The sequence below is a fragment of the Copadichromis virginalis genome, linkage group LG1 (assembly GCF_057382275.1).
Source record: "Copadichromis virginalis isolate Kocher_CV1m ecotype Utaka linkage group LG1, C_Virginalis_male_GT1.1, whole genome shotgun sequence".
Taxonomy (NCBI): Eukaryota; Metazoa; Chordata; class Actinopteri; order Cichliformes; family Cichlidae; genus Copadichromis; species Copadichromis virginalis.
In genome coordinates this window covers 33997800-34025422 of record NC_140618.1, presented here as the reverse complement: position 1 = coordinate 34025422, position 27623 = coordinate 33997800, and the positions used below count along the sequence as shown (strand labels likewise).

General features: G+C 44.4%; 2 protein-coding genes, 1 long non-coding RNA gene, 2 other non-coding genes and 1 pseudogene across 6 annotated transcripts in view; 1 reads left to right on the top strand and 5 right to left on the bottom strand.

The window, feature by feature from the left end:
* Positions 1-1193: 1193 nt before the first annotated feature.
* On the top strand, positions 1194-10216 carry LOC146719117 (uncharacterized). The gene is made up of 5 exons (XM_085459393.1): positions 1194-1578; positions 1635-1758; positions 1790-2365; positions 2414-2947; positions 10133-10216. The coding sequence occupies exons 1-5, from the start codon at positions 1202-1204 to the stop codon at positions 10214-10216; spliced, it is 1695 nt and encodes a 564-aa protein (XP_085315519.1). The 5' UTR covers positions 1194-1201.
* Positions 10217-13234: 3018 nt separating this feature from the next.
* On the bottom strand, positions 13235-16485 carry LOC146719113 (uncharacterized). Its single transcript, XR_014920983.1, has 6 exons — positions 16405-16485; positions 15879-16074; positions 14973-15078; positions 14303-14392; positions 13614-13856; positions 13235-13409 (listed from the first exon to the last, which is right to left on the bottom strand). It is a non-coding gene; the product is annotated as an uncharacterized LOC146719113 (long non-coding RNA).
* Positions 14508-14621, bottom strand: LOC146719116 (small nucleolar RNA SNORD67). Its single transcript, XR_014921644.1, has one exon. It is a non-coding gene; the product is annotated as a small nucleolar RNA SNORD67 (small nucleolar RNA).
* Positions 15668-15772, bottom strand: LOC146719115 (small nucleolar RNA SNORD67). The gene has a single exon (XR_014921783.1). It is a non-coding gene; the product is annotated as a small nucleolar RNA SNORD67 (small nucleolar RNA).
* Positions 15908-16005, bottom strand: LOC146719114 (U6 spliceosomal RNA; annotated as a pseudogene).
* A 2105-nt stretch (positions 16486-18590) lies between the features above and the next one.
* lrp4 (low density lipoprotein receptor-related protein 4) overlaps positions 18591-27623 on the bottom strand; it is a 108471-nt gene continuing 99438 nt past the window's right edge. The window contains exons 25-38 of one of the 2 annotated variants that reach the window (XM_085460525.1): positions 27419-27590; positions 27152-27314; positions 26762-26987; positions 26266-26569; positions 25908-26126; positions 25553-25687; positions 25344-25452; positions 24855-25047; positions 24259-24372; positions 23570-23681; positions 23197-23258; positions 22377-22464; positions 22109-22250; positions 18591-20992 (exon numbers count right to left, since the gene is read on the bottom strand). In XM_085460525.1, coding sequence (XP_085316651.1) covers positions 20651-20992; positions 22109-22250; positions 22377-22464; positions 23197-23258; positions 23570-23681; positions 24259-24372; positions 24855-25047; positions 25344-25452; positions 25553-25687; positions 25908-26126; positions 26266-26569; positions 26762-26987; positions 27152-27314; positions 27419-27590 — 2381 coding nt within the window. In that variant the 3' untranslated portion in view covers positions 18591-20650. The remainder of the gene's footprint in view (positions 20993-22108; positions 22251-22376; positions 22465-23196; positions 23259-23569; positions 23682-24258; positions 24373-24854; positions 25048-25343; positions 25453-25552; positions 25688-25907; positions 26127-26265; positions 26570-26761; positions 26988-27151; positions 27315-27418; positions 27591-27623) is intronic. The other variant, XM_085460535.1, reaches the window with a different exon arrangement.

The following is a 27623-nucleotide window of genomic DNA, read 5'->3' as shown; positions in this document are numbered from 1 at the left end:
GTTTCTGTGAGTACAAAAAGAAGTTTCCAATTAAGTACATGTGCTGCATTCTTTTTTTGCGTGTCATTGTTGCTGAGCAGATACAAATAAAGCACACAGGAAAACATGCAACCACATTAGCATTTCAATCTGTTGCTGTCTGTATTATTTAGATATTTCCATGTATATGGAGAAATGCTCGAGGATATACACTTTACTAAGAACCTTCCAGGTATCTGAAAAACCACCTTATCAGAAGCCGCAGCGTTACACGAGGCAGCAGCATAGCTTAAAAATGGATTGGCTGCAAATTGAATTTTGAAACTGTTATCAAATACACTGAACAAGTGTGATACAGAGGGGTGGGGGGCCTGCTGGTGTGTTCAGGCTTTAATGGAAAATCTCCACCTTTGAATAACTGATAACGCAAACATGCTGTTGATGCAAACAGCAGTGTAATGAACTCTTAATTAACAAGTATTTTAGATTACACAACTCTTCAACGGCTACTTTACTGTCACTTACAGGGTCTCTGTGAAGGCTCCAGCTGAAAAATCCCTATTCATTTTACCATAGCAGGGTGGCTGTGGTTCAGGGGGTAGAGCAGGTCATCTACTAATCAGACGCATGGTGGTTTCATCCCTGGCTGTCATGGTCCTGGGCCATGTTGGCCCAGCGTTCTTAGTTTCCTTGTATGTTTGTATTTTATTCCATGCTTCCCCTGCCCATTATGTCTGAGTTCTCCCCGTGCTCTCTCTTCCCCCTGTGTGCCCTCTATGTATTTATGAGCCCTCGTCCCCTTTCGTGTTTATTCCATGTCTCCCCTGCCTGTTACGTTGGTGTTCTACTCGTGCTCTCTCTCCTCCTGTACTTCCTGTTTCACCTCTCCCGTCAGTGTTCAGTTCACCCCGCCCTGTCTCGTTATGATTATCAGTGTCACCTGTGTTCCCCGTGTGTTCCCACTTCCCTCGTTAGCCCTCTGTGTATTTCTGTCTGCATCTCCCTCTGTTCAGTGTGACGTCGTCCCTCTTGCTGTGTGGATCTCCCTGTGTGTGTCTCTGTGAGTTTTCCAAGTTCCCAGTATTAGTTTAAGTTGTATATTTGTTCTGCCAGCAAATAAAGCTGAGTTTTGAGTTCATTCCCTCGTGCCTGCGAGTCCTGCATTTTGGGTCCTACTCCTGCCTGCCGCACAGCGTTCCGTGACAGTACGACGTCACCAGATATGGACCCAGCAGCACTCAACCCACCAGAAGAACTGCGTCTGGACATAATCTACTCCGTGGAAAGACTCCTGCATCTGTGGCTCGAACATGAGGGAAAGGAATTTCGCCGTGCTGTGGAAACCAAACTACAGCGTTTAATCTCTGGTCTTCCCTGGCTACTCAGTGCGCTCCACCCACTCGAACAGGATTTAATCCGCAACGAGCTTCACCTTCATCCCCCAGCTGCTACTACCCACCTGCCTGAAGGGCCGGATGTGGAGCCGCTCGGCCCGTCAGAGCCATCATCAAAAAAGAAACGGCATTCACGCCGCCGACGCGCCACCCCACAGCCGGACATTCGGCCTTCTAATTCACCTTCTGTGCTGCCAGAAGCTCCGTCGGCTCCCTCGCCGCCACCCGCAGCTCAGTTAGCTCCCTCGCCGCCACCCGCAGCTCAGTTAGCTCCCTCGCCGCCACCCGCAGCTCAGTTAGCTCCCTCGCCGCCACCCGCAGCTCAGTTAGCTCCCTCGCCGCCACCCGCAGCTCAGTTAGCTCCCTCGCCGCCACCCGCAGCTCAGTTAGCTCCCTCGCCGCCACCCGCAGCTCAGTCTCCTGTGTCCCCGCTAGCTCAGCCATTAACTCCACCACAAGCTCCATTTTCACCTCTACCATCGCTTCAGTCATCAGTTCGGTCTGCCACTCAGTCGCCCTTAGCTCCATCATCCACACTACCACCTGTTTCTCTTCCACCACAACCGTCACTACACCCAGCCACTCAGGCTGCTACTCAGTCAGTCATTCAACCCATAGCCCTGCCGTTACCATACCCTGTAGCTGAGCCACTAGCCGTCCGACCCACAGCCACTTCAGCCACTCCTTCACCCGTTACACCTCCACTACAACCATCACTGCAGTCTCCAGTGTCCCCAGTGCAGTCTCCAGTGTCCCCAGTGCAGTCTCCAGTGTCCCCAGTGCAGTCTCCTGCAGCCCTGCTGTCCCCAGTGCAGCCTCCTTTAGCACAGTCACCCACTCAACCACCGGCACCACAACCGTCACTACCTCTAGTTCATTCCCCTGTGAAGTCATTAACTCCACCACCTACTCCACTCTCACCACCACCGTTACTACAGACATCAGTTCAGTCCCCTGTGCAGTCATTTACTTCTCCACCGTTAGCAGCTCAGGTCCCCGTGTGTCCAGCAGCTCAGGTCCCCGTGTGTCCAGCAGCTCAGGTCCCCGTGTGTCCAGCAGCTCAGGTCCCCGTGTGTCCAGCAGCTCAGGTCCCCGTGTGTCCAGCAGCTCAGCTCGCACCTGAACCTTTGGCCCAGTTCCCCGTAGCAGTGCAGTTTTCTAGCCAGCTTAACATTGAGCCCGGGATCCCAATCCTCTCTGGCTCTACATCGGCTCCTGCTGGAAGCTCGGATGAGCTCATCCAGGACTCCGTGGCTCCCACGCCGCCATCTACCTCGTCCGCTGGGGGTTCCAGTGAGCCCGGCCAGCACCTCCTCGTCTCCGCTGGAGGGTCCGAGGGGCCCGTTCAGCCTCACGCCTCCGCTGGAGGGTCCGAGGGGCCCGTTCAGCCTCACGCCTCCGCTGGAGGGTCCGAGGGGCCCGTTCAGCCTCACGCCTCCGCTGGAGGGTCCGAGGGGCCCGTTCAGCCTCACGCCGCATCAGCTGGAGGGCCCGAGGAGCCTGTCCAGCCGCCATCTGCGACCGCCTCGTCAACGCCTGGGCCAGCCTCTGCAACCTCGCCCGGCCCAGCCTCTGCAACCTCGCCCGGCCCAGCCTCTGCAACCTCGCCCGGCCCAGCCTCTGCAACCTCGCCCGGCCCAGCCTCTGCAACCTCGCCCGGCCCAGCCTCTGCAACCTCGCCCGGCCCAGCCTCCTCAGAGTCTTCGTCTGCTGCAGCCTCGGCCTGTGCTTCGCCTGGTCCCGTCTCGACTGGTCCTGTGCCCACCGGGCCTCGGCCGGTACGCCTGACACTGGAGAGCCGCCGCCGCTGCCTTCCGCGCGGCCGGCCCCCTGAACTGCACCGCCTTCGCCTGGGTGGCCGCCGTCGCCTTCCGCACGGTCGGCCCCCGGACCAGCGCTGTCGTCGTCGCCGCCGCCTCCCGCGCGGTCGGCCTCCTGAACTGCTCCGTCGTCTCCTTCGTCGCCGCCGTTGCCTCGCGCACGGCCGGCCTCCTGAACTGTTTCCGCGTCGCCGCCGTTGCCTCGCGCACGGCCGGCCTCCTGAACTGTTTCCGCGTCGCCGCCGTTGCCTTGCGCACGGCCGGCCTCCTGAACTGCTCTGTGTTTGAGTTATTTTCTTGGGCTCCGGTGTTTGCTGTGCTCTTTTGTTTTCTGTTCCGGGCCCTCCGTCCTGGGCCCCCGCCGCCCGCCCTGGGTTGTTTTCTGTTTGGTTTTGTTTTTCTGTGTTTGGGCTGTCTGGAGCCAGCCCTTGAGGGGGGGGTACTGTCATGGTCCTGGGCCATGTTGGCCCAGCGTTCTTAGTTTCCTTGTATGTTTGTATTTTATTCCATGCTTCCCCTGCCCATTATGTCTGAGTTCTCCCCGTGCTCTCTCTTCCCCCTGTGTGCCCTCTATGTATTTATGAGCCCTCGTCCCCTTTCGTGTTTATTCCATGTCTCCCCTGCCTGTTACGTTGGTGTTCTACTCGTGCTCTCTCTCCTCCTGTACTTCCTGTTTCACCTCTCCCGTCAGTGTTCAGTTCACCCCGCCCTGTCTCGTTATGATTATCAGTGTCACCTGTGTTCCCCGTGTGTTCCCACTTCCCTCGTTAGCCCTCTGTGTATTTCTGTCTGCGTCTCCCTCTGTTCAGTGTGACGTCGTCCCTCTTGCTGTGTGGATCTCCCTGTGTGTGTCTCTGTGAGTTTTCCAAGTTCCCAGTATTAGTTTAAGTTGTATATTTGTTCTGCCAGCAAATAAAGCTGAGTTTTGAGTTCATTCCCTCGTGCCTGCGAGTCCTGCATTTTGGGTCCTACTCCTGCCTGCCGCACAGCGTTCCGTGACACTGGCTCCTCAGGTCTGCATCCCAAAGTGTCTGCATCCTTGGGCAAAATCCTGAAACTTGAGTTGCTCCCAATGCTTTTATCAGAGTGGGTGTGTTAGAAAGCACTGAGACATTGAGAGAAAAAAAAAAAAAAAAAAAAAAAGTGCTTTGCTGAATGAGACATGTCATATTAATCTTGCCTCAATGATTACCGCCCAGTAGCACTCACCCCCATCATCACTAAGTGCTTAGAGCGACTGGTCCTAGCACACTTCAAATCCTGTCTCCCCCCCCCACCCTGGACCCCCACCAATTCGCATACCGCCGGAACAGGAGCACAGAGGATGCAGTCTCCATCGCAATGCACTCTGTCCTCTCACACCTGGACAACAACAACACCTACGCCAGAATGCTGTTTATAGACTTCAGTTCAGCATTCAATACAATCCACCCCTCACAACTCATCAGGAAACTGACAGACCTGGGTATCAGTTCCCTCATCTGCAAATGGTTACTGGACTTCCTGACCAACCGCCCCCAACATGTCCGGCTGGATAACCGCTGCTCATCTACCATCACAATGAACACCGGTGTACCACAAGGCTGTGTGATGAGCCCTTTCCTCTACTCCCTCTTCACCCACGACTGCAGACCTGCTGATGGTTCCAACACCATCATTAAGTTTGCAGATGACACCACGGTGATTGGCCTCATCAGTGACAACGATGAGGCTGCCTACAGGGAGGAGGTGGATCGTCTGGCTGAGTGGTGCGACAGAAACAACCTGCTGCTTAACACCGAGAAGACCAAGGAGCTCATCGTGGACTACAGGAGGAATGCTGACCCACATCCACCCATCCACATTAAGGGGACGGCTGTGGAGCGTGTGAGCAGCTTCAAGTTCCTGGGAGTCCACATCTCCGAGGATCTCACCTGGACGACCAACTGCTCCAAGCTGGTCAAGAAGGCTCACCAGCGCCTCTTCTTCTTGAGGACTCTGAGGAAGAACCACCTGTCCACAGACATCCTGGTGAACTTCTATTGCTGCACCATCGAGAGCATCCTGACCAACTGTATAACAGTCTGGTACGGGAACTGCTCTGCCTCGGACCGGAAGGCGTTGCAGAGGGTCGTGAAAACTGCCCAGCGCATCGCCGGAGCACCACTTCCTGCCATAAAAGACATCTACAGGAAGCGGTGTCTGAAAAGGGCTGGGAAAATCATCAAAGACCCCAGTCACCCATCACATGGACTCTTCACCCTCCTGCCCTCTGGGAGGCGCCACAGGAGCCTCCGGACTAAGACCACCAGGTACCGGAACAGCTTCTTCCCCACAGCTGTCAGACTCCTGAACTCTGCCTCCTGACATCTGACCCACGTTAAACTCATGGACTGAACATACACACACCCACAATGGACAACTGTACCCTCAAACACAATAATAACATGGACTGAACCACCACTCACAACCACTAGCACTTTATATAGCCTCTGTAGAAACTATCTACACCCTCACTTATCTTAACTGCACTAATGTATAGCTCTGTGTAAATAATCATTCTGTACATTCGATAATCTTTAATCCTACAACTGTTTACAACTTGCATAGTTCCCATTTCTGTATAGCTGTATATCCCAGATTCTGTAAAGTTATTTATTTCATATTCTGTATAGTTTTTCATATTTATATCCTGTTCATATCCTGTACATAGCTTGTACTCACTACAGCCTGTACATACTTATAGTTATAGAATATTCACAACATACTTCATACCGTGTACATTATAACATACCATAATAGACCCATTTCTGTAATATACTCACATATCTATATTATTGCTAATATATATTGTAATATATCTATATCACTAAAGCACTTCTGGATGGATGCAAACTGCATTTCGTTGCCCTGTACCTGTGCATGTGCAATGACAATAAAGTTGAATTCTATTCTATTCTATTCTAAGTACCTTGAGTGCTCAAGTACAGTAGAAAAGTGCTATGTAAGAAGCAGTCCAGTCCATTTACCATAGTGAGAAAGAGCTCCTCAAACCTGTGTAGACATGAATCAATGAAGCGCAAATTGAAATTTGATTTTGGACCAAAAAACCCCTGAATTTTCCAGGCAGGTGTCATTAAAACCACTGTAAAATATATCGGAACAATTTAATTGTGTTGATACAATCCTTAATGGCAATAATGAAAGCATGTTGTTGTTGATATGTCTGTTTGTTTGTTTTAAATAACAGATATTTGATGTTCTTATTAGCTGCTCTTTTCTGATGTCAGTGGAAATTTATCCTAATAAGCTGTTTTATCTCCCTTCCCCCTCTCTATCAGCCAACTTTCCTTTGATTGGCTTCTCCTCACAAACGGAAGAACAGCAGGTGGGTGGGGCTTCTGTGCTCATAGCCAAAGCTGTGCCTCGGGTAAACATATCAGGCACAGTTGTACTTGCCCATACATTTGAAACCTTAGCCATGCTTAATATGAGCATCCACCATTTTTTATGACCCATATATATAAAAAAAAAAAAACCCCACTGATATGTGATTTACTACATCAGACCATTAATGTGAGACTGTGTAGAAGTGTTTTTGTTTTTGGCAATCATTGCAGTGACTTCTAAACAAACCTGGCAACCTCATTCTTCAGGTGAGGTTCTGCTGAGAGTTGTCAGATTAGAGGGGTGGCATCTCTGATCTGACATACAGTGGGGCAAAAAAGTATTTAGTCAGCCACTGATTGTGCAAGTTCCCCCACTTAAAATGATGACAGAGGTCAGTAATTTGCACCAGAGGTACACTTCAACTGTGAGAGACAGAATGTGAAAAAAAAATCCATGAATCCACATGGTAGGATTTGTAAAGAATTTATTCGTAAATTAGGGTGGAAAATAAGTATTTGATCACCTCAAACAAGGAAAATCTCTGGCTCTCACAGACCTGTAACGTCTTCTGTAAGAAGCTTTTCTGTCCCCCACTCGTTACCTGTATGAATGGCACCTGTTTGAACTCATCATCTGTATAAAAGACACCTGTCCACAGCCTCAAACAGTCAGACTCCAAACTCCGCCATGGCCAAGACCAAAGAGCTTTCGAAGGACACCAGGAAAAGTATTGTAGACCTGCACCAGACTGGGAAGAGTGAATCTACAATAGGCAAGCAGCTTGGTGTGAAAAAATCAACTGTGGGAGCAATCATCAGAAAATGGAAGACATACAAGACCACTGATAATCTCCCTCGATCTGGGGCTCCATGCAAGATCTCATCCCGTGGGGTCAAAATGATCATGAGAACGGTGAGCAAAGATCCCAGAACCACACGGGGGGACCTGGTGAATGACCTGCAGAGAGCTGGGACCAAAGTAACAAAGGTCACCATCAGTAACACACTACAACGGCAGGGAATCAAATCCCGCAGTGCCAGACGTGTTCTGCTGCTGAAGCCAGTGCATGTCCAGACCCGTCTGAAGTTTGCCAGAGAGCACATGGATGATACAGCAGAGGATTGGGAGAATGTCATGTGGTCAGATGAAACCAAAGTAGAACTTTTTGGTATAAACTCAACTCGTCGTGTTTGGAGGAAGAAGAATACTGAGTTGCATCCCAAGAACACCATACCTACTGTGAAGCATGGGGGTGGAAACATCATGCTATGGGGCTGTTTTTCTGCCAAGGGGACAGGACGACTGATCCGTGTTAAGGACAGAATGAATGGGGCCATGTATCGTGAGATTTCGAGCCAAAACCTCCTTCCATCAGTGAGAACTTTGAAGATGAAACGAGGCTGGGTCTTCCAACATGACAATGATCCAAAACACACCGCCCGGGCAACAAAGGAGTGGCTCCGTAAGAAGCATTTGAAAGTCCTGGAGTGGCCTAGCCAGTTTCCAGACCTCAACCCCATAGAAAATCTGTGGCGGGAGTTGAAAGTCCGTGTTTCTCGGCGACAGCCCCAAAACATCACTGCTCTTGAGAAGATCTGCATGGAGGAATGGGCCAAAATACCAGCTACTGTGTGTGCAAACCTGGTAAAGACCTATAGTAAACGTTTGACCTCTGTTATTGCCAACAAAGGTTATGTTACAAAGTATTGAGTTGTATTTCTGTTATTGACCAAATACTTATTTTCCACCCTGATTTACGAATAAATTCTTTACAAATCCTACCATGTGGATTCATGGATTTTTTTTTCACATTCTGTCTCTCACAGTTGAAGTGTACCTCTGGTGCAATTTACTGACCTCTGTCATCATTTTAAGTGGGGGAACTTGCACAATCGGTGGCTGACTAAATACTTTTTTGCCCCACTGTATTCAGGTCTCTCCCCAGAGGTTACATGGGTCCCACTCACAGACACAGTCAGACTTATCCTGAAGCCACTGCAGCTTTGTCTTGGCTTTATGCTTTGGTTTAGTTTCACATATTGAAACTGTTGCTCCTGTTGCAAGCTGCTGGCATCATTTTGGAGGTGTTCTTTAAGGTCCTCTTTATAATTGATACTCAAGGTGAAACAGTGGAGAGAAGGTAGCATTACTGAAAATGAAGATGCACACACTCAGTTAAAATGAGACAAGAACAAATACATTGTTTAATTTCTTCTTCATGGAGAGGGCATTGATAAATTTGAGGTTAGCATTAGATGAAGAACTGCAATAAGATGCACACTGACTTCTTTTATTTCACAATAGTAATTTATCCTTAAACCACTGGATTATTTTTTTTTATTTGAATGTTACCAGAATTATTCAAATTCAAATCAAGTAATATTTGCAGGTGACTCTATAGTGTAGTTTCCAAAGATGCAGACACAAATCCCATCATAACGGCATGTGAGGATAAAAATCTGCCAAACTGAATATGCAAAGCTACCCACTGTGGTGACCCTGTGGTGACCACTGTGAAAAGCTTTACCCTTAAATTTAACAGACAAATATGTGTTCTTATAATTATGCTATTAAGTATATGTACAAAAATATCAACGTTCAGTTTGAGTGTCTGCGGTTGAGGAACGCTACAAATGAACTTAATTAAATCAGAAAGCTTCAGATTTCGTTGAGCTTTGCAGTAACAGCAGCTTGTTTTTTGTCTTCTTCAGTCTGCCTTTTGTGCCGTACACTTCAATGAACTCTTGGCATGTGGTGGACTTTTTCAGGGAAACATTTCAATATGAGCATTTTAAATCACGCCCACGATGATGTGGCAGTTTTTCTTTTGTTTTTGACTGCAGTGTGAAAAATTGTGAATATGCTAGCTTTATTGTAGTTTCTCCTGTGATTCAGGTAAATGTTTGCCTGTTGTACATAGTTCCTGTTCAGACATCAAAACCTGAGCTCTGTCTCATAAAGCAAGATTTTTCAGTTAGCATGTTAGCATTGGGGTTAAACGTCTCTTTTGGCTGGTAGTTAACAACCTGCTGTTGCTATGGTGCTGTCTACATGAGCCAAAAATGTTTAAATGAGAAAAATGAGAAAATCTGCAATGCAGCCATTACACAAAATGTTCTTCCTGCATTGGTACGATCTTTTAAGGCACTAAACAAACATTTTCGTGCATTCAACCACTTCAGACAAGAAATGTTAATTGGCTTTTCATTATCAAGGAGTATGAGTGCACCGTGACTCAGTGAGGGGGAAGGAAAAACTACCTCCTACTAATAAACATGTGTTGGTGTAGCATGTGACAACAATGTGTACATATTTATGTGCACACTGAAGCCTGGGATCTGAGATTATCAGTGCCTGAACAAAAGATTATGGCATCATTAGCAAAAAATGATTTCAACTTACAATATAATCCCTTCCTTTTATCTCACATCTACAAAGCATCCTGTAAAAATGTCCTCTGAGGACTGTGACAGAGTTAGTTCCCTCCGGACCTCCGCACTCACAGGATGGCCTCCTCAGGCTACACAAACCTGTTTATCTCTTAAGAGTTGTACCCCTCTCCCTCTGAAGTCTTGGACTTCTCCCTCTAACCAAAACTCTGGAAACATCTGTGAGAAGCTGGATGTTCCTCAACTCCCCTGTGGGTACAGTTAAAAGCAAAAGAAGCCCTGCCTCTGGTACCACAGACTAGTCATTCAGCCATCTATGATCGCTCCCCTCGCTGCTGTCAATCACCGCTCTGAGTCACAGGGAAAGGTGATGCAAGATAGCAGGAGGAAAAAATTATATTTTAAACCCCCGTGGGAATGTGTGAAAGCACTGATTCTTTTTTTTGATTTTTAAATATACATATGCAGTGAAACAGGCAATGTGAATCTCAACAATAAATCTGTCAGTAAGAACACAGATTGTCTGTTCCTCAGCTGCAGTGGTTTATATTTGCCAGCTCTGTTCTGAGAGCTCCCTGTTCATGCACAGAAACTCACTGGCAGTGAGAGTAGTAAAAATTCCGTACCTCATACAAAACAGACCTTGACAACATTCATGATATCAATCAAGTCATGCATAGCATGGAAAGGTGCTGGGGTGGACGTTGTTTGCAAAGCAACTGTCAGGCTAAAGCAACCTAAATATCTGTCCTTTGAGATTTCTCAGTGGGTGGCATAGAAGGGTTATAAACTGACCCATTAGTCTGATTTGCTTAAAATGATAAAAATCCAGTTTAATCTTATTCAGTTTATGTACTGCTGATTCCCCTGAATAGTCATCTAAAGGTACTTTATATATTGTACTCTACAGACCCAAGCCATTCAATGAGCCTATATGAGGTGAAAGTGGGGAGAAAAATGGTCACTTTAACAGGAAGAAACTTCTTGCAGAGCCAGGGTCAGGGATAGCAGCCATTTACCACATCCACTTAGTAGATGAGGAAGAAGAGAGGGATGAAGAGTGAGCAGGAATGAAAAAGACGGGTGTGAAGGAGAAGAGCTCAGTACATCAAAGGAGATCTCTCAGCAGCCTGGGCCTCAAGGCATCATAACTAATGGCTCAGTCACACTACAGCAAATATAAGACAACTTCCTTGCAACTAGGAAGGAGGTGGCTGCAAGGAGATTCCAATGATTGGAATTAGTGACCAGTTACAAGGAATTCCATGCTTGCACATTTAAATACATGACAATTACACAGATCACCGTGTCGGAGGCAATCTGCTTCCAAACAATCACAGCCTGACTTGGGCTGACTCAGTCACTCTCCGATTGGTGAAGGTTTACAAATAATTGCCATCTAATTTATGGATACAGATTTTGCAATCAATCAATCAATCTGCAATCTCTTTGCAATAGAGGAGTAGAATAGAATAGAGGATGCCAGCTGGTTGTATTCTGAAAACAAGTTGCAGAGTACCTGTGTAATATTGCAGTTAAATCACTGCCCTTCAGCAACCATGTCACAAAGAGGAATTTGAGTGGTGGGAATTTGTAAGTAGCCGATGTGAAATTCTGTGTATGCAGACAGCAACAGATTTATTAAATTCCATGTAACTGCCAGTTTAAACCCATTCAATCACAAATTGATACATTTTCTTTTTCAGTAATCCTGACCACTGTTTTTCTTAATGTGACTGTAGCATAGTGGAAGGTTGAGCCAATCATTTCAATAGCTTCAAAGTTACAATATTTATTTATTTATTTTTTAAAAAATGAATGGATGACATGTAGTGCGACATCCAAACACTTAAAATCATTCGTGTTCAAACTGAGCAAATACCAGGTCAGTATGTTCAAAATATATTTGATTACATATGTATCCCCCAAAACATTTGAATTCATCTGTTTTGCACTTTAAATTGTTAAACTTTTTACTTTAAAAGCTAGAAGTGTTTAAAGTGTAGCAATACAGTTGAGGTAATGGCAGTCTTACACATTTACATTAAAACAATGTTAAAACACGTTTGTGCGAGAGCGATTGTGAAGTTCATTTCCACAGAATCCTACATGGCGTGTGCACCACAGGATACGGATGAAAAACGATGCCGCAGGAGTTATCAGTGTGTGCAGTTTTGAGGCACTAATTAGTCCAGTAAAATGTGTTACCTCATTATAGGCAACAGACTGGAGGTGATCACTGATATTCAACTGCCACCTGGTGGTTAAAATTCTACTATACAGCAGAGATGGGAAACCATGGAGAACAGCAACTTGTCACATGTCTGAATTTAGTTTATTTAGGTCATGTTGTCATTTCATATTTCTGTATTGACTGAAAACCAAACAAAAACAACAGATAGGAATGTGATACTGAGAGGATGTACACATTTGTAATTTAATACCAGGAGCACATCTTTTTTTATATATTTATATTCATTTTTTCCCCCCTTTTTCTTAAAGTGAAGATTGAGCCAACCTGAATGTGGTCCCATCTTTACCCCCCCCCCTTTCAATTCTGTGTAAATAAAGAAGCCAGTTCTCTATAATCTATTCATATCTGGTTGATGATCTGTACTGGTGCCAAATACCTACATTACATATGTCTGTTAGCAATTATGGTTTATTCAAAAGAAATCCATGTGTAAACCACTGATACTCTACAGATACACCAAACCTGCAGAGCCAGTGTAAATCAGTATCTAAAGGTGTAAAAATACACCAGTGATTTCATTATCAGTATAGTTACAGCTAACCGGGTGAACAGCAGGATATTGTTGAGTTTAACACCAACCATCTCAAGTTTGCTTCCTGCACAGATGTTGCAGAGAATCTTCAATGTTACAACTATACAGTTACTTTCTCCGTTTTCTGGGTACATAAATATCTGAATACAGATTAATTCAATTCAAAGTTATTTATCTGGCACCAAATCACAACAGTCACCTCAAGCCACTTTATATTGTAAGGTAGACCCTACAATAATACATACACATCATAGTGCCAGGCAAACAAGCTTCTAACCCTGCTCGATGACAAAACAATAGAACAAGCAGATATTTAAAATGAGCTGAAGCCTCTGATGATGCAAGGCATTCACTGAAACTGTAATCGTTCTTAGGAGTCCAGTTGCTGTCACTTCTGCAAAACACTTTCAGCAAAAGTGATTAATGAACCCTCTGCTGCTTTAATTCAGCTATTTGAGAGCTGGATGTTATGACCCCAAAATCAGAACTGCGAGAAATATGATACAAGTTTGTGCCATTTTATTACAGTATTTGCCTGGATGGTTGTTGCTGTGGTAAGAGTGAAGGAAAATGTTCAATTTAAGCCAATAACACAGATCTTCCAAGGCTGGTCATGATGCTCCCCACCACTTTGGATATTTCTTCTGATGCAAAATCTTGTCCGATTCCTCGCTAACAGAAAGAAAAACACTTTAGTAAGTAAAAACTGGCCTCTGTAGAGCAACGTATTGGCAAAGCCTAACAGATGAGACAATAGCAAGACAACAAGTAGAGAACTACTTAAGTTTTCCTGTTCATCAGTCATGAGATACATTTTTTTAAAAAATGATGATGATAATAATATTAATAATAATAATAATAATAATAATATTTCACCTGTGCACGAGGCTGCAAGCTGATGTTTCAATCATCAAATAAGAAGGAAGAGGTTTGGATCCTTCGAGAATTCACTACTGGAAATTGTTTTCCAGCATTGGGTAACATCGGGTCAATGTAGGTCATTCTGCAGCAGCTCAGTGACTGGTGATGTGCACAACTAGTGAAGGTCCACAAAGAGCTGTACCAGTGACTGCAGTGTCTGCTGCTGTAAGGGCTGACAGTGTTCTGATATTAAGCTGCCTGCAGAGACGAGGAAAGGAGAAAGGACAGAAAACTTTAATAGTAGAACCAATGATAAGATAACGCTTTATTGTCATTGCACAGTCAAACATAGTACAATAGTACAATGAGATTGGAAAACTGTCCTACGTCGGCACTACATATAACACAACACATGATGACATTATGGCAGGAATCAGGACAGCTTTCTTCCAATAGGTGCTCATATGAAGAGAAACTTAAAGGGGTGACGGTGCTCATATTCTCTGAAAAATGGCCAAAAACAACCCCATTCTGTAAATGTGTGACCACAACTGTACACACTTTTATTGCAGCAAGACTGAATCACCATTTGTCTTTTTGATTACATTTGTTAAATAACAACACATGCACGTTTTTAAAATATGATAATCCACTGTAAATTTCACATCTATAAAAGATGTATGATTTATGCCGTTTGTGCTCACCAGTTTTGGGGTCCTTCTTCCTCCACCTACTTTTGCTGGCAGAATATATTTGGGTCATCCCATGTAAGCATAAGCTGTCCAATTTTAAGACTGGGAAAATAAGGAAACAAACAAACAAACAAACAAAACAAAAAAGGAGAAAGAAAATCAAGTGAGAAAACACCTTAAGGAGCCAGCCACTATTTTTTTTCCTGTCAGGTGGGGAAATGACTCAGATGGCCCCTGTGCACCTTGAGGTGTCACCACAGCTTGTCAGGACAGGCTGGCTGTGCCACTGCAATCACCAGCCTGACTAATAGTGCAACTCATCACTGTCACAACCCCACGTGAGAAAAAATAAAAAGTGAGTTTACCTGGTTCATTTCATGGTGAACAGCTGTATTAACTGGCATCACTAAAAAAGCTCAGCTGACCATAGGACACGTATGATGAAAGAAATTTGTAAAAGCAAATAAAGCCAAAAAAAAAAACAGGTAAACATAATCTATGACAAACCAATCAGAGTACAGGGCTAATACTTTTTTAAAATGTTATACCAGATGCCATGTTTCTCATAAAACATGACTGATTTAAAGAAACTACGCAGTTGACTAAAATGACAGCATGCCCTTTGGAAACAAGAGAAAATCATTCCAATAGCTCAGCAAACAGATGACATTCAGACACAGACCTTAAAGAAGGAAGGAGCTCGTGTCATCAGGTCATGGAGCTCGAAGTTCTGCCTTGGAGAGGGGGAAGAGGACCTTCCATGACATCTACACCACAGCATCTGTTGCCTTGTCCAAAAAAATAAATAAATAAAAAAAATTTAAAAAAATTGAGTTAATATGACAGGTGACATTAATACGGACTTTATTAAACCATGATTTTGTTCTGAAAATGTGACTTTTTTAGAGTATGGCATCATCAGCATTATGTAAAATAGATATCAAGTTTACATAATGCTTTCTAGGGTGATCACACCTGCTAATAAACAATGACATTTGTAAATTAAAGAGTATATTTAATGTAGTACTGCATGAAGTCTCATCACCTAGCCCTACAGTCTTCTGTCAGGGTTTACAGTGCATGCCAAATGCTGCATGACTGTGGCTCCATACAAAACCCATAGATTTCATTATCCAGCACATGGGAAAATAAACACAGACAGTCAAATGTGGAATTATTAAAGCAGGACTGAGGTCTGACCTCAAAACGAGTCATTACATGAAGAGACAGAATTCACACAATGGCAATAAGTGCTCCAGGATGCCTGGGACAACCTGCAGAGAGCTGTAAGCTTTTTGCTATGTGGCCAGTTGTTTCTATGTGTGTGTGCGTTTTAACTTGAAAGAAGCATACAACACATGTGTATAGAGGAGCAGGGTTGGGTCAGATGGCCCCTGTGCACATTGCGTGTCCTCAGGTTGGATCAGACTGAAGCAGTCAACTCGACACCCCAGCTGATTAGTGCAACTCATCACTCCCACACCCAGCACCGCTTCCACTTTAACATGCAGTGTTTGTTTTGTGCAGCACACAATCGAACTGGGGACCCAGCAACCCAACCACTAGATAATCGGCACAGTCATCTTACTGGGATTTGTGTCCATATTCCACGTCGTCATCCACGCGGTATCATTCGCGTGTCATCCTTGCGCAGGGGCCATGCTAATCTTCTCTGTATCGTATCCAATTTAGCGTACGCGCTTGCCGAAGCCAGCCAAAACTGGTATCATTCGCCATAGCCGCTGACATGGGTCTTGTGTGTGTGACAGGAAGTAGTGCAGAACCTTGAGTTTAGCAGGCACAAAAAATGGTCAATCATTTAGATGATAGAGAATGGAAAAGGTTCAAAATGCAAGTTAACTTGGATTCAAGCCCGGGTGGTGGATTATGTTACAAACAGTAACGCTGGTTAACGTAAGGTTAAATAAATCTAATTCTTTTAAGCAGAGTTAGCTTTACCACTAGCTGTTTAGCAACGTTAGCGTCTAGCATTCGGTTAAAACCTAAGTGACTGTCACAAGTGAAACATTTCAAATTAAAAAAAAAAGTAATTTATCACTGTGCCTCCCATCAAACTACAAAAAATGTCACAAAAACACCCGAGTAAAACTTACAAAATCAGATGAACTCTCTTTCTCGTCTAGCTTAGCCGAGTCTCTGCATATTTCAAACCCCGTGTTCACGCAGGGCGCGTCGCTGATTGGCCTAAAAGCCGGAAAAGGTGTGGGCATTTATTGGAGGAGCCACACTCCAGTGCAGCAGGTGGCGGTAATGCACCACTAAGCTGGTTTACCAACCGCTATTAAACTAAAAAGAAGAAGAAGCCCAGACAACGTCGATGAACAACAGTGCAAGAAAAACCTGAGCACTAAATGGCGCTAAAGTTTTGTGCGTGTGTCTTCTACATAAATGTTTACTGAATGGTTACACATATGAGTTTGCTGCATGCTCCTCTGCAAAACAAGTGCAAAAACGCCATTGATCCTCAGTGATACTGCACATTGGTTATAATTTGTAACATTTATACATCCTGCATCTTTTATACTGAATACTAATGTAATGAAAGCTCAAGAATGGGTGAAGATCTATCCACCATACTGATTCCTGATAAAATTATAGGCTTGAAAGGATGATGGTGTTGTATAAGATGACTGCTATTTATTTATATTTTGTTACAAAAATGTCCAATAAATTATATAAATAACAGTTAGAACTGTTGCCTCACCGTGAGAAAGTCCTGGGTTTGAACATAGGGTTTCCATAGGGAAACCAGAGGTGAAACAATTCTAACGAGTTTGAAAGCCAGTATGTCCACCTTTGCTTCATCACAGCCTGAACTCTTAGGCAAGCTTACTTCTCATTTCTTTAGGATCGCCTGGCTTCTTGAAGGACTTTAAAACCTTTTCGTTATATGTTGGCTGTACCTTGTTCCACTCTCTGTCAACATGATCCTGCATGCTTTGAAAGCATTTGTGCTCAATTAGATTAGAAAAAACACTATTTACCAGTCCACTGTATGTATTATCAATTATGCTTTTACTGCATTGGCAGTGTGTTTGGAATTATTGTCATACTGAAATGTGAAGCTGCTGCCAATCAGACTCATGGCAGATCAAATTCTGACCCAACTTCTCCTCACAAATCTGTTTTGACAAGATCCCCCCAAACCACATGATTAAATCTCCCCTCCTATTGTAACAACAATATCTGAATTAGCACCTGAAGATTTTAGCATCCCTTTTCATTGCTACATGTCAGACGAGGAAACACGTTTGTCTAAAAGTAACGAGCGCACAGACGAGTGAGACGAAGGTTTCATTGAAATGCAAATGCAATTTTATATTAAAAGATAGCAAAGGGATAATTCACTATATCACACAACACAGCTTGTTAGTACTGCCATACATATACAGTCTTTTCATATTTACACATCAAGTGACAACGAAAACGAAAATCATAAATATCTCTTTTTGTTAACTTTACAACAGCTATACGTGACCAGTATTTCATAAGATAAAAGAGCACTATTAAATAACTGGCATCTTCCCTATCATTTACAAGGCTTGGGAACACAGTGGTTAAAATAATCCAGCAAAAACAAAACAAAAAACAAAAAAAACCCAAAAACATTGTTCTTTTCCAGTGAGTAAAATTAATACAAGTCTAAAAACGGTCATGAAATCCCTTTGTACAAAAGACTATACAACTCAGCCCAGTATCAACAAAAATGTTTGCTTACATCCGCGTGATAAAATCTGTACAGTTTTAGCATTCCTGCAGCAGAGTTGGAGGGACTGTGAGTGTGGATTACTGGATCCTGGGTCGCTATGATGCTCTGTAGGCCTGCCTTCGACCAACCATCAGAGACTGTAGTCATGTAGCTGCCAAGCCCCTCTCTCATTGGCCTCAGTGCTTCGTCTAGCAGCAGATCAGCATGTTGCTGAGCTTGTAGCAGATACTTCAAAATACACAATTCTATAATGTGTCAAAGATATATTTGTCCATATAGCAATATAGTATTTTCATTTGCGCCACAATCGACAGGCAGAATGGGGCGCTAAAAATAAAGCAATGCGAGATAGCCATTAAATTCACTTCTCAGTAAGCTGTCTGATAAATGTTTCAACACACAGCGTGCATAAAGTTACCCCTTTTGTTGCACTGTGCTGTGGCAGACACTGTGAGCGCACCTCACAGAATCCGATATGATGGAGTTAAACTCAAACGACCAAAAGCACAAATTTTCTCATTTACTTCCAAGTGTTTCTGGCCGAGCAGATACTTCTGGTTGTATGTGCCAAGATTTTGGTTGTATGTGCCAAGATTTTTTAATTTTTTTTTTAAATATATCTTTGCCTCTGAAGCTTGGTTGCTAATAGAAAGTGAAAAGTGGAACTTTGAGGAAGTAAGAAAACTTAATTCAAACTAGAAACGTTATATAACACTGGCCACAAATCTATGGGCTAATTTTGAAATGCTAAAGATGGCAGCAGTGCTGCGTCTGCCCCCAAAGAGCCAGACTTAGCCAATCATCTCGTAAGCACTGACCCATGAACATGGTAAAGGTGCACGCCCCCACAGGCGTATAAGGTGTGGGTAAGATACCTTGTTAAAAATCTTTTATTTTGCTGTATTCATAATCTGAACGAGCAGCAACAGCAGCAGACACGCTGATCGTGTCAGCAGTCAGAAGCAGATAACAGAACAAAGTTAACCAACGTTTTTCCAGTCAGATCTTCATCAAAAATCTGTTCACATGGCTTTTTATGGCCATATGAACATAGAAGTTAAGGACGAGGGTTTTTCCAGATACATTTACATAGAGTCTTCAAAATAAATGTTCAAAGATGGCTGCTGAGAGGCAAGACTTGCTTCACACTGTTATTTGTGGTGATCTAAAAATCTAAAACGTTTGTTACTCATGACTTGTTCATCTAATATTTCTGTTATTGTTACTTGCTATCAGTTATCAAGCAGAGTAAGAATGAATCTCATATTAGTGGAGAAGGTGAGTGGATATTACACACACTGGTTACAAAAATGTGTTTCGCAAGCACATCAGCAATGGGGGAAAAAAACAAAAATAAAAACACAAAAAAACGAATCACCTACTTAGAAAGCAAATTCTTTTCTTTTGGAAAGACCGATGAAATAAAGTGGTTTCAGAGAAACCCCCGGTGTTTTTGGACAGAAAAAAACAGACATACGTTTAATACCTGGATTCATACAACCTTACAAGTATCTGCATCGCTCACCAGCTTTATCTGTGGAGTATATAAGTGAGAAAATGCCATGTGCATGTGCATCTGAGGAGAAATAAATATACAGCTGAAGTGGGAAAAAGAATTCAACATTTGGCACTTAGGCTGTTACTTCATCGAGGTGACTTCCGCTCTGCCCGAGGATCAGCGATAACTGAAGTATAACTTTAAACAGAAAATGGAGGGCCTCCTGCAGCCAACTGAGAGAACCTGCTACAGTCATTTCTAGTTTAATCCCTTGGAGGCTGTAAAGAAGCAGATGCCAACACTGAGGTCTCCCACACCGGTGAGGTTGAGGGGGGGCAAGTCAGAGGAAACAAACATCCCAGAATGAGAATAAATCTCTGTTGAAGTGTGAAATGGAGAAAGAAGCATGGAGACTCTGAAGCCCCACCCTTTGGCACTGTCATAAATACAACTCTTGAAAAATAAAATTAATTAAAAAAGAAAAAAAAACAGGTGCTGCTGCACAAAAATAAAACTTCTAGCTTAGCGCACTCATCATTCTCTGAAAGTCAGCAAACCCACTCTACAAATTAAAAAAAACAACAAAAAAACCCAAAAACATGTTCATAAATATAGTTCATAAAGACATGAGTGGCATTAGAGGGAACTCTGTGGTTACGTCGTCCGGGGGGTATGTTGCTTTAGCTCCGTCCAGGATGAAAAACAAAGAAAAAGAAAGGTGAAGTGGTATACAGAGAAGCGTCGCACTGAGAGTCTGTATCCTTAAAAATAAAAATAAAAAAAGGTTCCACGTTAACGCTTGTGTCTCTCTGTTCACTTCCTCCCCAGAGTCCTTTGTTTTTCTTATTCCAGCACGCTCCATTTTTGCCTCGAGGCAGCAGCACTGAGGATACTGCACTGCACGTGTGGACAAGTAGGACGGAGCCCCAATTTTAAAGACAGGACATGTGTGTTTTGTAGCTTAGTTGTGTCTAACCAGGTTGATATGTACCATTAGTTTACATATGCAGCTGTTACTGTGTTCTGTACCTATTCATCTTTGTGTGTTTGTACCAGCTCTAAATACAGGTGACTGCATGTGTATATTAGGTAATGATGGTCGAGATAAAGCACAGAGGGCGGGGGGCCTCCTTCACACTTCGCTCTCGGTGGAGGGCTTGCGTACGGAGACCCAGCCGGTGTCGGGCAGGCTGTGCTGGGCGTGACGCTGCGGGGTGATGGCAGAAGGGGTCAGGGTGGTTATGGACGAGCATTCAGACGCCTCCTCCTGGAGGAGCTGCTCCGTCTCGCCGTCGTCTAGCGAAGCGCTGCTGGCCTGCAGGGACACGGTGTCTGTGCGCATGCAGGTGTGCAGCCCGCCTCGGGACGGCTTGATCTGTTTCAGGTCGTCCCAGTAAAGCTCATCATTGGACAGGAGGCACACGCCCTCCACGATGCGGATCTTCTCCTTGGTGTAGCCTCCGTCCACTCCCCCCTGGACAACAACAACACTATTAGTGATTGACTCTGCGTCGGCAGTTCAGAGAGATCATCCACCTTTGATGTGTCAAGTCATGCTTCTTTCTTTCATCTTTAATGCTAACGCTTTGCTCTTTTTCTTTTTAATTAAAATGTATTAACATCAGGCAGAAAGCTCTCAGCCTGTTAAAAGGTGGACAAACCTCAGGGATAAGTCAGAGAACACTCCAGAACAAAGTGTCACGTTCAAACCCACAAAACTCATGCTGCAGGAGCTCCGCTTGCTCCTGGATTTAGCTTTTTTTTTGTTTTGTTTTTTACACATTTCTACATACATTTTTAGAATAAGGTGCTACAAGTACGTAATTAGAAGAAACAAAAATCTGGACTGTTTTACAGAATAAAAACAAGTTGGTGCATACTTTTCCAAAGCAAAAAGATTGATGAATACTGGAAGCTGCTGCTAGTTTTAGATTAATTTTTTACTAAGAAATAACCTTTTTACTTGTAAATTACCAGCAGGCTCTATGGGAAATACAGTATGAGCCGAACAACTGCTGTCAGCTTGACACACTGTGTACTTAATGTTACTATTGATACATGTAGCACCTTTAACAAAATCCACCCACACATTTGGCTTTGTTGCCAGTTTCAGTGTCAATTTCACAACACAGTCACTCAGTGGGATAAAAATCATCATGCTGCTGATCACAGAGCTCTGAAACTACATCCAAAGAAGGAGGTTATTCATTAAGATTTTTCAGGTGACATGCTGTGAAAGGCAGAAGTAAAACAAAGAGACGGTTTAGAATTACACGACTCCTTCATGCTGTGTAACTACCTCTCCACAGGACAAGTGGGTCAAAAGATAAAGGGAGAGAGGGAGTTGTAGGGGTGAGAGAGCTGCGGTGAGGGAGAGAAAGGAGGGGAGGAGAAGATGAGTGCTGGTGTCTGTGACCTACTCGTGTCACATGTTACAATCATTCTATTCACAGAGACAAACAGTAAAGGGATTTGTCTCTGTGCTTAGACACAATACAGTCTGTGATCATCCTATGCAAATACCATGGATTCATGTTAAATCCATTATGTGTCCTTTTCAACTTCTCACAGATTGCGGACCGTTCGTTACCTCTTTCTTATATCGAAGCTGGTTGTATATTGGAGGCTTCTGAGATGCCTCGATCTTGACCTCTTGTGTGGACGTCCGGTACGAGGGGTTACTGTAGGTCAGATTGCTCACTCCTGGGTCAGCAAACTTTGACTTTTTGTGTCTGTTGATCAAAAATAAGACAATAAGAGCAATTACAATTTAATTTAATTTACAGGTTTACCTATCCTCTGCGTCAAATGTAGGTAATTAAACATTCTTTTTAAGCAATGTTGTGCAGGACACTGACCTGTAAATGATCAAAGCGGCAATGAGGATCAGAATCGCCAGAATGGTCAGAACCCCACCGATAACATAGCTGACATGAAGTCCCTCTCCTACAACAGACAGGACACATTACAGGGGTGGTTAACAGGCTTTGCTTAAACTGATTTGCTACAAAGTTTTACACAAACATTGCAGGTCAGTCATTAACCCAGCTAACCCCATAATACCCAGTGAGAAACGAGCTTGAGATGGTTATTGAATATTATTTTAAGTCTTTCAGACATAACTGTATGTCTGCGATGTTTGTCTTGAGAAGTAATTTCATTTAGTAAAAATAGCCAACACTTATCACTGAATAGCTTTAAAGCAAAAGTAGCTCTTTATTGCCGTTTTTTGTGTTCTTATATCTTACATTTTTATTCACCTTCACAGTCATAACTGGTCTTTGGTTGATGCGAATGATATATTATTTAAGTCCCACATTCAAACATTACTGATGTCCAACTCTGAGTAGGGGGAGAAACTATTAGCCTAGCTTAAGAGCTGTTTTAACATTAGCTAGCTGGCTGTTAACCAACAGCTACAACCGTCTTTGTCTACAAACACATTACATTTACATTTCTGTTCTGAGTCCTTAAACAATAATCTGTGTCAAGATCCTGTTCAGAGGTGTACTTTATACTAGTCGCACAGCTATGCTAGCAGCCTTTGTGAGCTGCCAGTCTTTGAACCAAGCTCAAGCGTAAACTCAACCTGGATGTACTGTATCTCGCAGAAAGAGTGATGCCTAGCTTTTCTCTTTTCCCTGTAGGCAGACTTTGTGAATGTCTCGGTGTACTGACCGTGAGGAGCTGTCACCACAGTGTTCATACACCCCTCTATGTTTAGGTTCTTGTCAGTGCAGCTGTAACGATAAGGAGGAAAATAAATATTAATTTACCATAGACTGCAACACAGAGGACTTCATATGATTTGTAACAACTTTGCTATATTTACAACTGTGTATTAACATTAAATCTTTCAGATTCTGTGGATTCTAAAAATGTGTAAGGCAGAAACAAGTACACAAAACAGATCCATTGTATTCCAAAGTTAAAATGCCAACATGGTAGATCGACAAGTCTACAACTGTGTTCATTAGTGGGACAATTTCATTTAGATCAAACACAGTTTGGATCTAGAATGTGAACCATTTAATGAACACAACAGACTTACTTGACCAGTGAGGGTCCTCTCTGTGGGATGTCTGTGGGAGCTTTAGGGATCTTGTTAGGGACAGGAGTGCTGCTGGGCCCTCTGGCAGGAGAGGTGGGGATGTAACCTGAAACTGATCAAAGCACGAGGAACAAGGGCCTGAGTGGGCATTTCTTGGTTTGTCATTTTAGTGTTCTTCCATCCATCCATCCATTCGCTTCCGCTTATCCTTTTCAGGGTTGCGGGGGGTGCTGGAGCCTATCCCAGCTGTCATAGGGCGAAAGGCGGGGTACACCCTGGACAGGTCGCCAGTCTGTCGCAGGGCTAACACACAGGGACAGACAACCATTCACACTCACATTCACTCGCACATTCACACCTAGTGACAATTTGGATTAATCAATTAACCTATCCCCACAAGCTGCATGTCTTTGGACGGTGGGAGGAAGCCGGAGTACCCGGAGAGAACCCACGCAAACACGGGGAGAACATGCAAACTCCACACAGAAAGACCCCGGCCTGATGGTGGAATTGAACTCAGGACCTTCTTGCTGTGCGGCAACAGTGCTAACCACCGTGCCACCGTGCTGCCCATTTTAGTGTTCTTCTGCTATATAAAACCTATTTGTGACTTTTTACCGTTTTCAGTTAAAAAGTTCAGTTAAAACTTTTTAACTGGTACAGGCTGATAAATTACAGAGAACACTTACTTGTGGAGCACGGTCGCCCGTCTGGTTCATCAGGGCAGGCGCATACAAAACTGTTGGTCTTGGCAAAGCAAAGGTGAGTGCAACCGCCGTTATTGATCCCACAGAGGTTAGTACCTAAAGGGAAGGAGAGGGGACGTTCACATTTATGTTCAGCTCAAACTAACTGAACATAATTGAAAATAATGAGCGTTTCCTCCGTTACTTTGGTCCATTTATCAGGTTAGAACTGAGAGCTTTTAGTTATGATGGCATCAAGTAACAGCACAGTGATGAAATTAAAATGCAATCCAACCCAATTACCAGAATCTGTGTCAAGTAAAATAATTTATCTGTTTTATCTGATTATACTAAACGGGCTGAAAGAAATCCATCAGCCTTATCAACAAGAATCAGATTTCTTGCCATGCTGGAGAAAGGGTTATCTTACTCGCACAAGCAAACCACGTGAACGTCATATTGACAGACCAATTATCTAGCACTGACAATATTTCATAAATCCACAGTAGCTTTGGCTCCTTCAGCAAAAGGTAATAAACAGAGACACCTTTGGCCTCTTCCCCGTCAGATGGAGTTGTCAGGAGAAAAAGCCTCCTTACCTGTCTGTCTGTTAGGAGATACCACTATAATGTCCATGAGGCCTTCCACGTTGGCCAGCACGGTTTCCTTGTTACGACCAGTGTGTTTGTCCACCCGCTGGATGGACTTAGTCTGCCAGTCCGTCCAGTAGATCCAGCGGTCTTGCTGCGAGAGTCGGGAGAAAGGAGTTAGAGGGGAGGACACCGGCTTCGACTGGGGAAACGAGGGAGAAGAAGAGAGGGGGAGGAAAAATACACGGACAAGGAGAAGGGGGCGAGAGGAAGAAAGGGAAGGGGGGAAGAAGAAAAATGAGGGTCAGAGTGAAAGCGAAGTAGAAGAAATGGTTACGTCGAATGGGTTCAGTATGAGCTGAAAGATGGAGAGAATCACACGGTGAGCTCATGAGTGAAAGAGCGGGTGATTGGAGAAGGCAGCCAGGGAAGAAAAGGGTCAGCCTAGCATATGACAGCTGAGGGTGAAGAGGAGAGGGGGGGGGGGGCTGGAGGTACCTGTGTGAGGGCGAATGGGTGGGACACCGGGCTGATGAGGACCTGACGCAGCTTCCCATTCAGGTCAGAACTCTCGATTCTGTCCAAGTGGGCATCTACCCAGAAGATCCTGCAGGATTCATTACCAGTTATTGCAGAATTCTTACACAATAATAAACTTTAAAGTCATTTACAGGACATACAGATATCTCAGTCATGCTTCAGCTAACCTTCGTGTGTCGTAGTCTAGTGTTAGGCCGTTGGGCCAACCCAGGTCTGTATTGATCAGAACCTTCCGGTCTGAGCCGTCCAGGTGAGATCGCTCAATCTTCGCGATGTGGCCCCAGTCAGTCCAGAACAGAAACCTGCAGAGGCGAGGTGAGCCTGATAAGCTCATGTCTTTCTATGGTACAAACAATTCTGCAACTATGTGATTCTTCAGTGTACAACAATAAAAACCTCGTGCTGACAGTCAGCCTGTTTGTCTGCCTATTTCAGTGCAGTCTATTTCTGACTTTAAGAGCTACGGAGACCAAACATAACCTTTTGTTTGTCAGTGAAGCCCAGTGCACTCCTCTCTCTTACCCTTTGCTTGGAAACACTGCAATAGCTCGGGGTTCATCCAAGCTGTTGTTGACTAGGACTTTGCGGCTAGTTCCATCCAGGCGGGCCACCTCAATGGTGTTGCGCCCGGTGTCGGTCCAGTACATGTTTCTGGCAACCCAGTCCACAGCGAGTCCATCTGTAGTCTTCAGGCCCTGGCTGATCACCGTCTCCATGCCACTGCCATCCAGGTTAGCGCGCCTGAAAAACAAGTTAATGTTGGACGTTGTATGATAAGGGGCTACTTCAACTTTATTGTGCACAACCAGTGGCACAGTGGCGAACTTTATTCAAAATGTGTGCTTTACAAAATTTATATCTCAAAAATTAGCATTTGCACCTTATAACATCCAGGGTGACATCGGTGTAGTAAAGTTTCCCATCAACGCTGTCATAGTCTAACGAGATGACGTTGTGCAGCTCGAGCACCGGGACGTGTATGTCAGTGTGGTCATTGGTGTCCAGAGAGATTCTGCGCACGCTCACGCGGTTGGAGAAGAGCAGGTATGTCTCCGGAGAATCGTCACATGACCTACCATCTCCCTTGAGCAGAATCCCAGTGGGACAGGCGCAGGAAGTGCCGTTGGGACGAGGAAGGCACAGGTGTGTGCAACCTCCGTTCCTTCTCCCGCACTTATTAAAGCCTTAAAAGGACACAGGGTGACGAATTAGTGCAAAGAGACAGGAGCGCACTTAAAACAGGAAGACGCACATGCACACTTTGTATGTTGACATTGTTCAATCACCATGTGAGTTGAGAAAAATTCAAAAAGTCAGAAGTCAAGGAATCATAAAGATCTTTAATGTGACCTCCACTTCCCGTCCTCCAGACTCACCGAGTGGCTTCTCCCTGTCTACAGCCTGGATGTCCATCAGGCCTGGCAGGTTGGCTCGCACTGTGATGGTGTTGGCCCCAGAGTTCTTGTCGGCTCGCTGGATGCTTCGGCTCTGCCAGTCGGTCCAGTAGATGTGGGACCCCAGCAGGGTTAAACCATACGGGTGTTGGACTGGAGTCACAAGGGTGCGGCGGTTCTGCCCATTGAGGTCAGACGCTTCAATGCGCTGCAGAGGACCAGTACCACATGTGGGATCACCACCATGACTTCATAACGTCTGACGCTTTCATGCTCAAAGCTTTTACATCTTAGAAAACAGCATTATTAGCTTTTAAATCTTTAACTGTGACTTGTATCCACTTTATTTTATTCTTGGAAGCATTTAATCACCTCAGTGTGTGCATCAGCCCACAGTAATTGAGAGCCAGCCATATCAATGGCCAGGCCATTAGGCCAGCCCAAGTTGTTACTGATGAGCACCACACGGTCTGAGCCATCCATCGCTGAGCGCTCCAGCTTAGCATGCTCTCCCCAGTCTGTCCAGTACATATATCTGGAGGACGGGAAGATAAAGAGAACACAGAAGATGAAGTAACATAGAACAACCAGAGATTTGCTTTAATTGACTATACAAGGCCGTCAAACTATCAGGCTCACCCCATCTCGTGGTAGAGGGCGATTGCTCGAGGGCTGTCAAGATTTTGCCAGACCAAAACCTTCCTCATGGAGCCGTCCAGGTTGGCTACCTCGATGCGGTTGGTTCCTGTATCCGTCCAGTAGATCTTCCTGCCAACAGCATCCACTGCTAAACCATCAGTCGTCATCAGCCCTACAGTGAGACAGTGAGAGATGAAGTCATGAC